General features: G+C 48.7%; 1 protein-coding gene across 1 annotated transcript in view; it reads left to right on the forward strand.

The window, feature by feature from the left end:
• Window positions 1-14,496, forward strand: part of LOC115074751 (ceramide synthase 2-like) — a 37,821-nt gene that overhangs the window by 14,143 nt on the left and 9,182 nt on the right. Inside the window, 4 exon segments of the mRNA XM_029574513.1 lie at window positions 1,600-1,692; window positions 6,805-6,933; window positions 11,490-11,596; window positions 11,754-11,907. Of these exon segments, the coding sequence (XP_029430373.1) occupies window positions 1,600-1,692; window positions 6,805-6,933; window positions 11,490-11,596; window positions 11,754-11,907 (483 nt within the window).

Genomic DNA, 14,496 nt, shown 5'->3' on the forward strand with positions numbered 1-14,496 from the left:
TTATTTTCATTTATCTTTTTTATAAATTGAATGAAAAGAAGATTTCCTTTTAGGGAGACTGACCTGATGTGACCCGTGGCAGCTTACCTAGCCTTACCTGGTCTGCTCATTACAGCGATGGTCCTGGCTCCTTCTGGAACCCTGCAGTCACGGGCTTTGAATCTGACCTCCAGCTGTGACCCTTGATCCCTAAGCCCCAGGGAATGGGGCAATGCTCAGCAGGGTGGTGGGCACTCCTGGGGGGTACCAGGCAGCAGCTTGGGGAGCACTCTGTGGGGGAGGGTATTCAGCTGACCTTTGCATTATGGAGGTGGACTTGCTTCTTTGACGCCACTGGTCCACGCCGATGATCCTTTTTTTGTGTTCAGCTGCTCTCGTTACATCAAATTCCTGGCAGATTGCCAGGCCTGAGATGGCCTTGACCGGCTTGACCCATGAATTGCTGATCTTGGCGGGTAATATTTGAGATATCATCTGGCAGGCTTCCCAGGTTCGGGGCCGGGTCTGAAGGCCAGTCAGAGCAGCTGTGATGGAAGAGCCATCCACGCAAGGAGCTTCAGGAGGGGGCGCGAGAGAACCTGTGGAAATGATACAGCCGCGATGCGGCTTCCCTTTCACGAGGCTGCACCGCAGGTTGTCGCGGCTTCCTCAACGCGACGATCCTCCTGCTGCCGGCCTCTGGCCTTCCCTCTGCCCCCCAGTGCCCTTGCTTGCCTTGGCTTTGTCTTTTGCCAGAAATATTTAATTGCTTTTATTTAATGTCAGTTTTCCAATTAAAAAGGAAAAAAAAAGCCCAATAGGGCATAGAAAACAGAAACGCAGCCCCTGGAATGTGTTCAGCTGTTTTAGTTTGAGCTTTGCCTTTTCTGGCCCAGACACGTTCTCATGACTCCTGGTTGAAATCTAAATGGTTGTTTTCGAAATGATTCTGAATGGGCTGCTCCGATGGCCCAGCAGCGGAGCTGCTGTCGGTGCCTCTTGGCTAAAGGAATTGGGGGATCCTCCAGGTTAGTGGTGAATGCAGTCTCAGCCTGAGGGAAGGGGAGGGTGGGAGGGGATCGGGGAAGGATTCTGAAGGGTTTCCTGCATTAAAAAGAGTCCGAGATTGATGGATAAAGGTAAAATTTTATTGGCCACACCCTTCCAAGTTCAGAGCGGGGAACAGTACGAACCATAGATGATAATGAATAAAAACAACATACAAAAATCAGCGAAAGGCAACCTTATTGGACCAGCTTATGACAGTCCTGCACACTTCATCGGGTCATTAGGAAAACCTATTTGGTAAACTACAAAGGGCTCGCCTACAACTTGATTGTAACACAGCCAGCTCGTAACTTTATTAAGAGAGAGTTTGGAAGTCAGTTAATCTGCTTTCCTTTTTTTCTAATTCTGGCCTGGATACATAGACACGCAGTCACACCCACATTACCTGACGAGTGTCAGGGATCTCGGGGAAGTTGGGATCTGTGTCTTTCTCCGTTTTGCTGCTGTGTAAGCAGTGGAAGTTGAGCAGATCAGTAGTGACTTGTGGAAGCCGCAGGGGCTGAGCACCGAGGGCTGTGGCGTGCAGGTAACTTGTCCCTTCATTTCCCGCAGACCGTGCTGACGTCCCAGTATTGGTACTACGTGGTGGAGCTCAGCTTCTATTGGTCCTTGCTGTTCAGCGTTGCCTCCGACGTCAGGAGAAAGGTAGGTCCTGTGTGCCCAGTGAATCGTAGAAACACAGACCTGATGGCCCAGCAGGACTGTAGTCTGCCCAGTTTGCGATAATCTCCATCGAGCTGCTGTAGTGCTGTCCAGGCTCTGCTGGGACATGGTTCATACCCCAGACCAGTGGGTTTTGCCTTCCTGCCAACAGATGGAGGCAGAGAATAAACTCTTTTCAGGCACTGCTACTTAATTGAGAGCGCCACCTGCAGTCCCTTAGTATTTTTCTGTCTCCAGCAGATGGCAGAGGTGCAAACCTGAAGTCTGAACTTAGTTTAAAAAAAAAAGAAAGGAAGAAGCGAAGACTGGGGCTCCCAGGGGTGTCAGGTTCCTTCGAGAGCCATCCCTTTGGTTGAGTAGGGTTTCTCACCAGCCAGGAGCACCCAGAAGCAGGAAAGTATTTCTTTCCCTGTACGTACCCAGATCAGTCCAGACTCCTGGCTTTTGCCTTCCTGCCATCAGATGGCGACAAGAGAGAGCTTCACTGACACTTTACATAACCTGAGGTGCCACCTGCAGGCCCTCAGTGTTTCTCTGTCTCCAGCAGACGGTGGCGGTGCAAAACCTGCAGTCTGGAAAATAGTTAAAAAAAAAAAAAAAAAAAGTTAATGAGGGATTAGGATTTCCTCTTCTTAGGTTGGCAGGTCAAGTGGGGCCATCCCTTCTGGTCCTGAGGTGGATGAGCAGGGATTGGGGACCCTTTTTGGCTCGGTCCTTTTCGCCGCCAGGGGTGGATAACTGGTGGAGCTAGCTCCTTCACCCCCAGGAGGACATCGGAGCCTGCTGCCCAGATTTAGGGAAGTATTCATAGTTCAAAAAGAAAAAATGAAGACGTTCGGCAGGGCAGATTGCAGGCGGCCCAGTAGGCGCAAGGCTGTATATTTCGGCGTCCTTGGAATGGCGGTTGGGGTGCACGCGATTGAGTTGGTGGGAACTATGCTGCGTGGCAGCCAGTGCTCAGTGTGTGGTGATGTGTGTGCCTGTCCCAAACTGGCCTGTGTTCCCGCTGCCTCTCCGGGGAAGGCATCAAGACGCCACGGGGATTGCGAGTGATGCCGGCGCGACTGCTGGCTTCTTCCCAGCTTGCACGGGAATGACGGCTGTTTTGGCATCTCTTGCAGGTGCATCTCAAACTGCAGGAGGAGAGGGGGATCTCCCTCCACCATTATCCTTATCCTATCGGAGGTCCGGGGGCCCGGGAACCTCTTTCTGAGGAGGATGCAGGACCTCCTGAGGACCTGACAGGTTTGCTCCATAAGGCATATTTTGCCAGGAAGGCCGCAGGATGCTGCCTTTCCAAGCAGGAGGGCCCGCAGAGTCCGTGGCCTAGCAAGAGGCCCAAAGTTACACAGGCCAGTGTGGCGATCAGGGTTTGGCAAGTTCTGGGTAAGGCTGCACATTCGGATGCTGTGGACAAGGCCTCGGGAGAGTCGGATGATAGAGAGTTTCCCTGGAGGTGGATTCTTCTCCAGAGACAGGATCTGGATGAGGGGTGGGGGTCAAGCCCCAACTGTGAAAGTGGACGATCCTAAGGTGGTTTGTCTCTTCCACAGGGAAGAATTGTGGCCCCTGATTCCCTGTGTCCTTAAAGAGCTGGAAATTAAGATACCTTGGGAGGAATCTGATTAGAAAGAGGTCGATCCAGTCATGGATGGCTTAAGAGGTCTGGCAAAGGCCTTTCCTTTCCATAAATCGGTAAAGAAGCTAGTGGTTCAGGAGTGGGTGCCTCCAGAGACTGGTTTGAAGGTTGTATGGCAATGGGTTGTGAATCTGTCAGTCAATTAACTCCTCAGGTGTTGGAGTTCCTGGGGGCGCGTTTTGACACCAGGATCGGGAAAGTGTTTCTCACCAGAGAGTGAATCGGCAGGCTGCAGAGGCAGGTTCACAGCTTATTGGAGAGTGTGGTTCCCAAGGTATGGGATTACCTGAAGGTTCTCGGCTCCATGGCATCCATGTTGGAATTGGTTCCTTGGGCGTTTGCTCATATGAAACCGTTGCAGAGAGCGTTGCTTTCCCGGTGGAATGTGTTGTTGGAGCAGTTTCATCTATCGTTACCTTTTACAGAGATGGCCAAGTCCAGTCTCTCATGGTGGCTCGGTCGGGACCACTTAAGTTGGGGTGTAGCCTTGGAGGTTCCAAATTGAATAGTGGTCACAACCGATGCCACCCTCTTCGGTTGGGTGGCTGTGTGCCAGACTCAGTCGGCGCAGGGCTGGTGGTCAGAGGAGGAGGTGGTGTCTTGGCCTATCAATTGCTTAGAGACAAGGGCAGTGTGGTTCGTGTTGCGCGCCTTTCTGCCTCTCTTATGTGGGTGGCCGGTAAGAATTTTGTTGGACAATGTGACAACGGTGGCTTGCAGGGTGGTAGCAAGAGTCTGGCGGTGGCTCAGGAAGCCCAGCAGTTAATACGCTGGGCAGAGCGACATCTGGAATTATTGGCGGCTTCTCACATAGCTGAGATAGACAATGTGCAAGCAGACTTTCTCAGTCGTCGTCAGCTGGATCCCAGGGAGTGGGAGTTGTCGGAGGAAGCAATGTGGCTTATCCGTTGCAAGTGGGGCATCCTCTGCGTAGACTTGATGGCAACTCAAAGGAATGCCAAAGCTCCATGCTGCTTCAGTTGCAGACAAGAATGCGGAGCGGAAGGGGTCAATGCCTTAGTGCTCCAATGGCCGCAAGGAGTTCTTCTGTACATATTTCCGCCGTGGCTGCTGGTGGGCAAAGTATTATAGTGAATAGAGATTCACCTAGGAGAGGTGATTCTAGTGGCGCCAGAGTGGCCTTGGTAGCCCTGGTTTGCGGATTTGATCAGTCTAGCGGTGGACGGACCATTGCGCCTCGTTCATCTTCCCAGCTTGCTGCACCAAGGTTCCATATTTTTAGATCAGGCGGCTCACTTCTGTCTTGCGGCTTGGCTTTTGAGAGGAAGCATCTGGGGTGCAAAAGATTTCCTGAGGATGTCGTTTCCCCTTTGCTACAAGCTAGGAAGACCTCAACATCCTTAGCTTATGTGAGGGTGTGGAGAGTTTTTTTTTTTTAGTCTTGATGCACAGATCAGGGACTTGAACTTACTCAAGCATCTGTGGCGCACATTTTGACCTTTTTACAACAGGGGGTGGCGAAGGGTTTGGCCTTTAACTCCCTTAGAGTCCAGGTGGTGGCATTGGACTGTCTTTGAGACAAGGAGCAGGGAGCAGCCCTAACTACACATTCAGATGTGGTGCATTTTCTCCATGGGGCGAAGCATTTGCAGCCTCCGGTGCGGAAGTTGTGTCCCCCCTGGAGCCTTAACTTGGTTCTCAGGGGGATGTGTATGGCTCCGTTCGAACCGCTTCAAAGGACCACTATGAAAGATCTTACCTTTAAAAGTTGTATTTTTTGATGGCAATTTGTTCCACTAGGAGAATTTTGGAGCTATAGGCTTTGTCATGTAGGGATCCGTTTCTGAGGATTAAGGATGCTGGAGTCTCTGCGTACGGTTCCTTCCTTTCTTCCGAAGGTGGTATCATCCTTTCACTTCAATCAATCTGTGGAGCTATCTGCTTTCCCAAATCTGGACACAGCAGCGCTTCACGCAAGAGAGTTGAGGTTTTTGGATGGGAAACAAGCCTTGTTGCAGTATCTTAAAAGACACTAATGGTTTTCGGCTCTCATATCATCTTTTTGTGGTATGGAGTGGTGCAAAAAAAGGTCATAAGGCTTCAAAATCCACCATAGCAAGGTGGCTGAAATAAGCCCTTACCACTGCAGGTTAAGGCTCATTCTACTAGGGTCCAAGCAATATCTTGGGCAGAGACCAAACTGCTATCGCCCACCGAGATCTGTCGGGCGGCAACATGGTCCTCCCTACACACCTTCTCCAGGTGGCATCAACCTGGATGTTCAGGCCTGAGAAGACGCAGCCTTCGCAAGGGCAGTACTAAGTGGGCCACGGGTAGCCTCCCGCCCTGTCCGGGAGTAGCTTTTGTACATCCCACTTGTCTGAGTCTATCTGGCTACACGCTAGGAAATGGAGAAATTACTTACCTGATAATTTCGTTTTCCTTAGTGTAGACAGATGGACTCAGCATCCTGCCCACGGCTGCCCCCAGAGAAGGAGGACCTGGGAAAGCGAACCTTGAGACCAAACAAATGCGGGTAAGCCATTGCCTACCCTTAGTTCAAGACACCCACAGTTAGTCTGATGTTGGCGTTGACTTAATTGAGTGCACTGGCGGTCTCCAGTTTTTTAATTCAGTTGAATCAGTTAATCAAGTTTAATAAGTATAACCAAGTTATGCAAAATATTTATCCACAATGGCTTTTCGAGGAGGATACTGAGGAAGTGAGGTCAGTGCAGGGTTATATGTACCCAGGATGACGTCAGCTTGAAATCTGACTCCGTCTCCCATCTGCTAGCAGAGGAGCACATAACCCACTGGTCAGAGTCCATCTGTCTACACTAAGGAAAACGAAATTATCAGGTAAGTAATTTCTCCATTTGTGCTGCAGAATTATGAATGAGATTGTACATAGTTCTCAGTTATTTGAAATTTCCTTTTCTTTACCCTAGTTCAGGGGTCAGTTTGGTTGGGATTTCCAACTTATTCCTCAGCTTGCTTTAGAGGGAGAGGTCCTTGGAGTTTGGGATTAGACATCTTGGCTTTGGTACTGGTCAATACTGAGGGACTGCAGGTGGCGCGCTCGGTTAAATAGCAGTGCCTGAAAAATGTATATTCTCTGCTTCCATCTGCTGGTAGGGATGCAAAACCCACTGGTCTGGACTGATCTGTGATATTCCAGGAATAAAAACTAGCAGGTTAGAACCAATTTTCCTTTCGTAGGATCTGTGGGTGAGACCATCTTTGGATCTCCTGTCTATGCGGGGCCAGCGGGGTTTAGATATGGGGGTGGGGAAGAGGAACAGCTGCCTCCCGGTGGGAGAGGAAGGGTAGAAAAATCTTGTGGCTAGTGGTTTAGTAGTGTGTGCTGGGCTGGGACTTGCTACTCTACTGCCCCTCTCCCACTCCTCTTCCCCACCCCTTCTCCCCCACAGCCCCAGGGTATGCTAGCCCGAGAAGAGAAGTGACGTCTTGCTGCTCTGATCTGTCCTCAGGATTTTAAGATCCAGCTTGTTCACCATTTCTCCACCATCTTTCTACTGAACTTTTCCTGGTGCGTAAACTACATCCGTGTGGGGACTCTCACACTCCTGGTTCATGATGTCTCTGATTTTTTGCTTGAGGTAAGCACGGCCGGCAGCGCTGTAGACCTCTCTCACAGATTCCCCACCCCAGCAATTCAGATAGAGGGGGAGGGGGGTGATGGAGGACACTGTCATAACAGCCACTGCTGTCTTCCCTCCCTGGGACTGAGCTCTCTGTCTCTGCGGTGTGCCCCGTCCGACAGGATTAGCCACAAGGTTAGTCCATGTATTGCAGTGATAGGTGGCAAGCTGCCATACAGAGAGCTCTGTCGCCTCGCTTGCTCTTATTCCTTTCTTTCTTTTTATTCCCCCTTCTGGATTTGATTTGTTTTTCTGTCTTGTAACTTTTGGAATAGTGCATCCCCGAAGTCTGCTCTTCACCGACGATGCTGTTTTTTATTCTTTTGCATGTCTCGGTCTATCTGCCTGAGGCTCTGATGACAATCAGGACAGCAGCACCCTGGGTTTCCTTCAGTTCATTACAATGAGAGGGGGGGGTCAGGTGGAGGCCCTTGCCGAATTTGTAAGCATTTAATATCTCCCCAGGAGGTTGTTTAGTGGAGCTGCTTGAAAGTCCAGCAGCACCTGGTGCCGCATCCCATTCCTTATGCTGCCAGGAAGTGTATTAAGCAGTCCCAACAGAAACCCTTACCCAGGGGAGGCCTCACCTGTCTCGTTAGCTAGAATAGATGATGCCATGGATTTCCTCCGGGGGGAGGCTGTGGTAACAGCAGGATTAGTTGCAGTTCTCAGAACATCCCTGCGGTGCTGCTCCTGATTGCCAGCGGCTCCTTTTAGTCCTTCTTTTTCACCCCCACTGCTGTCCTCATGTAGAGAGGGAGGTTCTGGTGCTACAGAAATGCCAGTAATGGTCCCTCTGAGGAAGGTCCCAGCCTTTTCTTCCCAATGTGTGTGTGTATAGGGGGGCAAGGTTGGCAGATACTGAATTACCCACAGCACCACCAGCTCAGCGTTTTTAATGGGAAAAGGCAGGAATTTTCCCTTTGAATGTTTGCTTGCTGGTCCATGGATATAAAGTACCCGTGGGCCTGCAGGGTTCCAAATATGCCCCAGTGATGTTTTGTACATGAGTACAGATAAGATCCACAGGCCTGACCTCTTGTTACTTGAGAATGAAGTTGAATTCAATACAAACCTTGCTCCTTGATTTAAATTGGACGGGGGAAGGAACATAAAAACAGATCCTAAATTTGGCTTCTGGATTGTGAAGTCTAAATGAGTTGATGCAATTCAGTATTTCAGCACTAAACCTGCGGGGAGCATCGCAGCCAAGCAGACCATTTTAACTGCTGCTTAAAGCAGTGCTTGGTGTGTATCATGGACAGGACGGGGTGTGAGATTATGGAAGGGACTGGACTCGCATCTGAGTGTGGGGATTTCCCGCACAGTTCTCTCAGCCTGGTATTTATTTATTTATTTGCTTTTATATACCGACATTCAACATATGCTATCACATCGGTTTACGTAGAACAAGTTGGAAAAAAGGTTACAATGCAACAAATGAGAGAACAAAACAGGGGGATAGAGATTGAACTTTTTTTTTTTTTTTCTTGCCTTTCTGCTTCCCCTGGGCCAGCTGACGGTACCGGCATTTTCTGTGAGGACAAGCAGTTTGGTAGTCCTCACGCGTGGGTGACATCATCAGATGGCGCCTCGATGCAGAAAACTTATGTCAAAGTTTCTAGAACTTTTTGGCTAGGCCCACTGAGCATGTGCAGCCTGCCCTGTATCACGTGGCCACATGAGGTCACTCTCCAGTCTCTTTTTCCGCGGAGCTGTAAGCCTCGCTGTGTGAGTGAGCTCACTTTGGCTATTATTTGGCTTTGTAGAAAACTTTGGTTTTTCTTGCGTTTTTTTTTTCTCACTGTTCCATCTCCGGGTTTTGGTGCCCTAGTCAGGGTTTCAGCAATTCGGGTAAGTTTTTTGTTTCGTGGTCGATTCCCCATGGTGGCGGTGCATCGGTGCCCACTGGCCATCGCCGCCCCACCGCCTTCGCCTTCTTTATTCCCCTTTTCTTTCATCCGGTTTTCGGTAATGTCCCCGGTGCCCGAGGACCATGTCCATTACAGATCCACATGAGTTACATGCCCTCTGCCTGGGGGCATCGCTTGACATCCGGGGTTGCTGCTTAGGCGCTCAGATGATCCCGAAGGGACGTCTGCTTTGACTCAACAAGATGGAGCAGCTCTTCGGGTTGAAGAAGTCCAAGCCATCAGCATCAAGGCTCCATGCTCATTCCCCATATCGCTGCTTCCAGCTCTACATGAGCCAGTACTCGTGGGACATCTGGAAGCAGTGCAGGAGGTGGCTGAGCAGCTGCCTCAGCAGCAACAGGACACCCTCATGGCATTGGTTCCTAAGGGCCTGGAGTGCAGAAAACATGAGGTCCATGCGGCCTACAAGAGTCTCTGCAGCGGGAATTGGTGCCCACAGAATGGCATGACTGCGGGCCTCTGATCTCCAACTCGCAGACTTGCCATGTACTGGAGAGAGTCTCTTTGGAAATAGGGTTAGAGACGCTGTGGTCCAGCTTCAGGACCACCATGAAACCCTCTAAATACTCTCCGCCAGTACTCTGGATCCGTCCTCCTCTTCTAGGAGGCCAGGGAGACCGGAGCCTAGGAAGTCCTTTTTTTTTTCGCCAAATGAAGTACTATCCTCTGCCCCCTCACTCCTGTCAATATCATCGGGGCTCCTGTGGCTGTCCTAGGCAGCAGAAAGTCCCCAAACCTCAGCCGGCTCCTCAGTCAACTCCAGGGATAGGGTTTTGACAGGGTTGTGTGGGGCAAGGGTCTTCTGTATGCGTATCCTCCGAGTCCCTTAATGGCGAAGACTCTCTTGAAGCTTCGTAAGGACAGGGGGACTATGATCCTCATAGTTCCTCATTGGCTGAGATAGGTCTGGTTTCCACGCCAACGGGATTTGTCCATCTGGAAACTGATCAGTCTGGGGACTTCCCCAGATCTCATCATGAAAGATCAAGGCAGGCTGCGGCTTCCCAACCTCCAGGTCCTGTCGCTTACAGCTTGGATGTTGAGAGATTAATTCTGCATCCGCTTGTTCTTTCAGAGGATGTGTCTTGGGTCCTGATGGCTTCTAGAAAGTCCTATGAACTAAGTAGGGGAGGCTTTCCATATGGTGTGAGCAGAAGGCCCTAGATCCGTTCTCCTGCCCTACACAAAAACTGCTTGACTACCTCTTTATACCTATTGGAGGCTGGCTTAAAGACCAACTCCGTCAGAGTTCATCTCAGTGCAATTGGCGCATACCACCAAGGTATAGATGGTACGCCCATTTCCGTACTGCCTATAGTTGTACACTTCATGCGGGGCCTGCTTCAATTAAAGCCTCCTGCTGTGTTTTGAGACCTCAATGTGGTGTTAGCTCAGCTGATGGAAGCTCCTTTTGAAGTGCTGCGCACCTGTGACCTGAAGTACCTGACTTGAAAGGTCATATTTTTGGTAGCGGTCACTTCAGTGAGCAAGGTCAGCAAGCTCCAGGCCTTAGTGTCTTATCCACTTTAAACTAAATTTTATCATGACAGGGTGGTCTTGCACACGCACCCTAAGTTCCTGCCTAAGGTGGTGATGGATTTTCATTTTAACCAGTCAGTCGTCTTGCCAATATTCTTTCCCAGGCCCTATTCACACCAAGGTGAATGAGTCTTGCACAGTTTGGACTGCAAGCGAGCCTTAGTCTTCTATCTGGTGCGAACAGAAGCCCATAGACGGTCCAACCAACTTTTTATTTCTTTTGACAGGAATAGATTGGGAGTTCCCGTTGCCAAACACACTATCCATTTGGCTAGCAGATTGCATCTCCTTCTGTTATACCCAGGTGGGTCTGCATCTTTGGGGGTCATGACAGGGCTCATTCTGTCAGCCATGGCAGCATCTGTGGCCCATTTGCAAGCAGTTCCCGTGGAGGAGATCTGCAAGGTTGCGACATGGGGCTCTCTCCACACATTCATATCTTGGGATGGCTGATGCGACGGTGGGTTAAGCCAGTCTGTCCTTTGGAACCTTTTTGAGGTGTAGAACACAACTCTCCCTGCCTAGGGGCCCTTTTTTTGGGTTTAGGCTGTCTCCCCCTCTGTTACCAACAGCATTGATGTTGTGCCCGTTGGCTTCTGGATAGGGGTCTGTTAGTCCCCTTTGTGTGTTGGGGAGCAGCCTGTAGTTAGGGAGTCATCCATGTGTGAGCACTACCATCCTGCTTATATTTGGAGAAAGCAGAGTTGCTTACCTGCAACAGATGTTTTCTGAGGACAGCAGGATATTAGACCTCACGAAACCCACCTGCCACCCTGTGGAGTTGGATTTCTCCTATTTTTTGTTTAAATTTGAATTTTATATTACAAGACTGGAGAGGGATCCCGCGTGGATGCGTGGTATAGGGCATGCTGGGCATGCTGGGCATGCTCAGTGTGCTTAGCCAAAGTTCTAGAAACTTTGACATAAGTTTTCCGCATCGGGGCTCCATCTGATGATGTCACTCATGTGTGAGGACTAACATTCTGCTATCCTCGGAGAACACCTGTACAGGTAAGCAACTCTTGTTTCTTTTGTATCTAGGCTGCCAAAATGTGCAACTATGCCCGCTGGAAGCGGTCCTGCGATGCCGTGTTCCTGGTTTTTGCCATCGTCTTTACAATCACCAGACTCATCATTTTCCCCTTTTGGTGAGTAGAGTGGGCATTCTCCAGTTGATCTGTGGGCACGGGCCAGTTCTCTATGGTTCTAGAGCTTTTTATTGGCATGGCTCCGTGAGAAAACTGGATTAATTCAAAGAAACAAAGTATGATGACCTGATTTCTGTCTTTTTCCGTCTTCCTTCAGGATCATCTACGCAACGGTGGTTTACCCTCTCTACCTCTGCTCTCCGTTCTTTCTATATTACTTCTTCAATATGATCATGTTCACCCTGCAGCTACTGCATATATATTGGAGTTACCTCATTTTTAAAATGGTGAAGAAGGTGTTCTCCGGAAACGTAAGTAGAATCCTGAGCTTGCACCTGATTAGTCAGAGGTTGTATTGCCTCCCACCTACCCAACACGATTGTGGGTCAGTGGGCCACATGATCAGTCCTAAGGCAGCTTAACCGGCAGCAGATCTTGGAATCTTCTGTGTCCAGAGAGCTTGCATCAAGAATCTCACCTCCTACTACTGGGGGCCTGAGAGTGCCCGACTCCGCTTTTATCAGTAGGCGTTGTTCTGTGACGAGCATTAAACCCTCACCGCTCCCACCCCCTCAGGACTGGCTCCTTGTATCTGCTGGCTGGAAGGTAGATGGCAGGTTTAGGGGATGATCCAGGGTTGTTACTGAGCTGATGACTAGAGAAGATCCAGAAGGGCGGCCAAAATAAGGGGCATGGAACTGACTCCCCTATGAGGAAAGGCTAAAGAAGTTAGGGCTGTTCAGTTTGGAGGATATGATAGAGGTCTACAAAATAATGAAAGGACTTGAACAGGTTAAGTTATTCACTCTTTCAGATAATAGAAGGACTCGGGAACATTCATGAAGTTAGCAAGTAGCTCATTTAGAACAAATTGAAGAAAATTCTTCATTCAGCGCATAGTTAAGTCTGGAATTCATTGCCAGAGGATGTGGTTACAGCAGTTAGTGTAACTAGGTTTAAAAAAGGTTTGGATAAGTTCCTACAGGATAAATCCATAAACTGCTATGACAGTAATTAATAAGCAATACCGTGTTTCCCCGAAAATAAGACAGTGTCTTATATTAATTTTTGCTACCAAAGATGCACTAGGCCTTATTTTCAGGGGATGTCTTATTTTTCCATGAAGAAGAATTCACATATATTGTTGAACAAAAAAATGAACATTTATCATATTCTGAATAGTTGTCTGGTTATGCTGGTTTGTGATGACAACTAACTGTGAATCCTGCAGGGTAAAAAAATCACAGCTGCATGCTCTGGTGTTCTGTGCGACGGGCATGCTCCCAAATAAAAACTTTGCTAGGTCTTACTTTCGGGGGAGGTCTTATATTTAGCAATTCAGCAAAACCTCTACTAGGTCTTATTTTCGGGGGATGTCTTATTTTCGGGGAAACAGGGTAGTAGCTTTTAATCTATCTAATGTTTGGGTACTTGCCAGGTACTTGTGACTTGGATTGGCCACTGTTATGTTCTTATGTTATGGTAAAAGATTCAACTTGGAGGTTTTCCGTTTCAGCATTGCAGGATCCCATCCTTAGCAGTAGCTGCTCTTGTCTGGTTTACTGCTTTCTTAAAGCAAATAGAAAATCTAGATAAGTGCAATTGTATATTCAGGAATTAGTTGAGCAATGCAGATTAGAAGAGGTGTACATAGTGTTCAGGGTGTGTGCAGAACTCTGTGTGAGTAATTATTAGATGGTGCTGCGGGCTACGGAGTGACAAACTGGGGCTATTACAGCAGCGATGCCTCCTAGAGATATCCAGATATCGTGAGAATCTCTTCCTGCCGGTGAGATTTTTTTTATTCTTAATTTCAAAGCATTGTGATTGTCTGTCTGGCCTGCTGAAGACTGGGGCTGTCCTGTTTCTTTCTCTGATTTTAGTCAGTGCCTCTGCAGTATCTCTGACCCTTCTCAATGTCCCACTCTATAAGTCAGGGCTGCAAACAGCAAAACTCCGAGGAATGCAGTGGAAGCCCTGTTTTTTCTTCTGAGAAACTTGGCAGTGGAAGATTGGGCTCAAATACTCAGCTGGAGGGAGGGAAGCTCCCAGCGTAACTGTCCGAGCAGAGGCCCTACTTCTTTAAGAGAGTAAATTTCAAAGGCGCTTGAGCTGGTGAAGCAGTGCTTAATGTACATATATGTCTGTCGTGTAAAACTGCCTGCCTGAGATGTGGGGTATTTTTGTCTTTAGGTCTTGAACTAGTAGATGTGAATCGGTTATTTACACTTTCGAATACTAGAAGGACTAGGGGGCATTCCATGAAGTTAGCAAGTAGCACATTTAAGACTAATCGGAGAAAATTCTTTTTCACTCAACGCACAATAAAGCTCTGAAATTTGGTGCCAGATGATGTTGTTAGTGCAGTTAGTGTAGCTGGGTTCAAAAAAGGTTTGGATAAGTTCTTGGAGGAGAAGTCCATTAATGGCTATTAATCAAGTTTACTTAGGGAATAGCCACGGCTATTAATTGCATCAGTAGCATGGGATCTTCTTAGTGTTTGGGTACTTGCCAGGTTCTTGTGGCCTGGATTGGCCACTGTTGGAAACAGGATGCTGGGCTTGATGGACCCTTGGTCTGACCCAGCATGGCATTTTCTTATGTTCTTATGTTAGTTAGCCCCCCCCATACCGACAGGCCTTGCTAGATGGCTACGGTGCACGACATCCTTCAGAGCCTGGTGGGATTCAGCAGGGGACCCTGATGTATGTGTATACATGTGTGCGCACACTCACAAAATTCTTATCTAGGTTAGATCTGGTACTCTGTACTTACTGCTTTTGATTTTCTTCTTTGAAATCTTGCTTGAACCTAGGGATGTGCAGGGAAAAAAATTAATTTTCTTTATTCGATTTGTTTTCCCGGAGGTTTTTCCCCACAAATTTCGGTTCGTGGATTGC

Source organism: Rhinatrema bivittatum, chromosome 13, assembly GCF_901001135.1.
Source record: "Rhinatrema bivittatum chromosome 13, aRhiBiv1.1, whole genome shotgun sequence".
NCBI classification, from domain to species: domain Eukaryota; kingdom Metazoa; phylum Chordata; class Amphibia; order Gymnophiona; family Rhinatrematidae; genus Rhinatrema; species Rhinatrema bivittatum.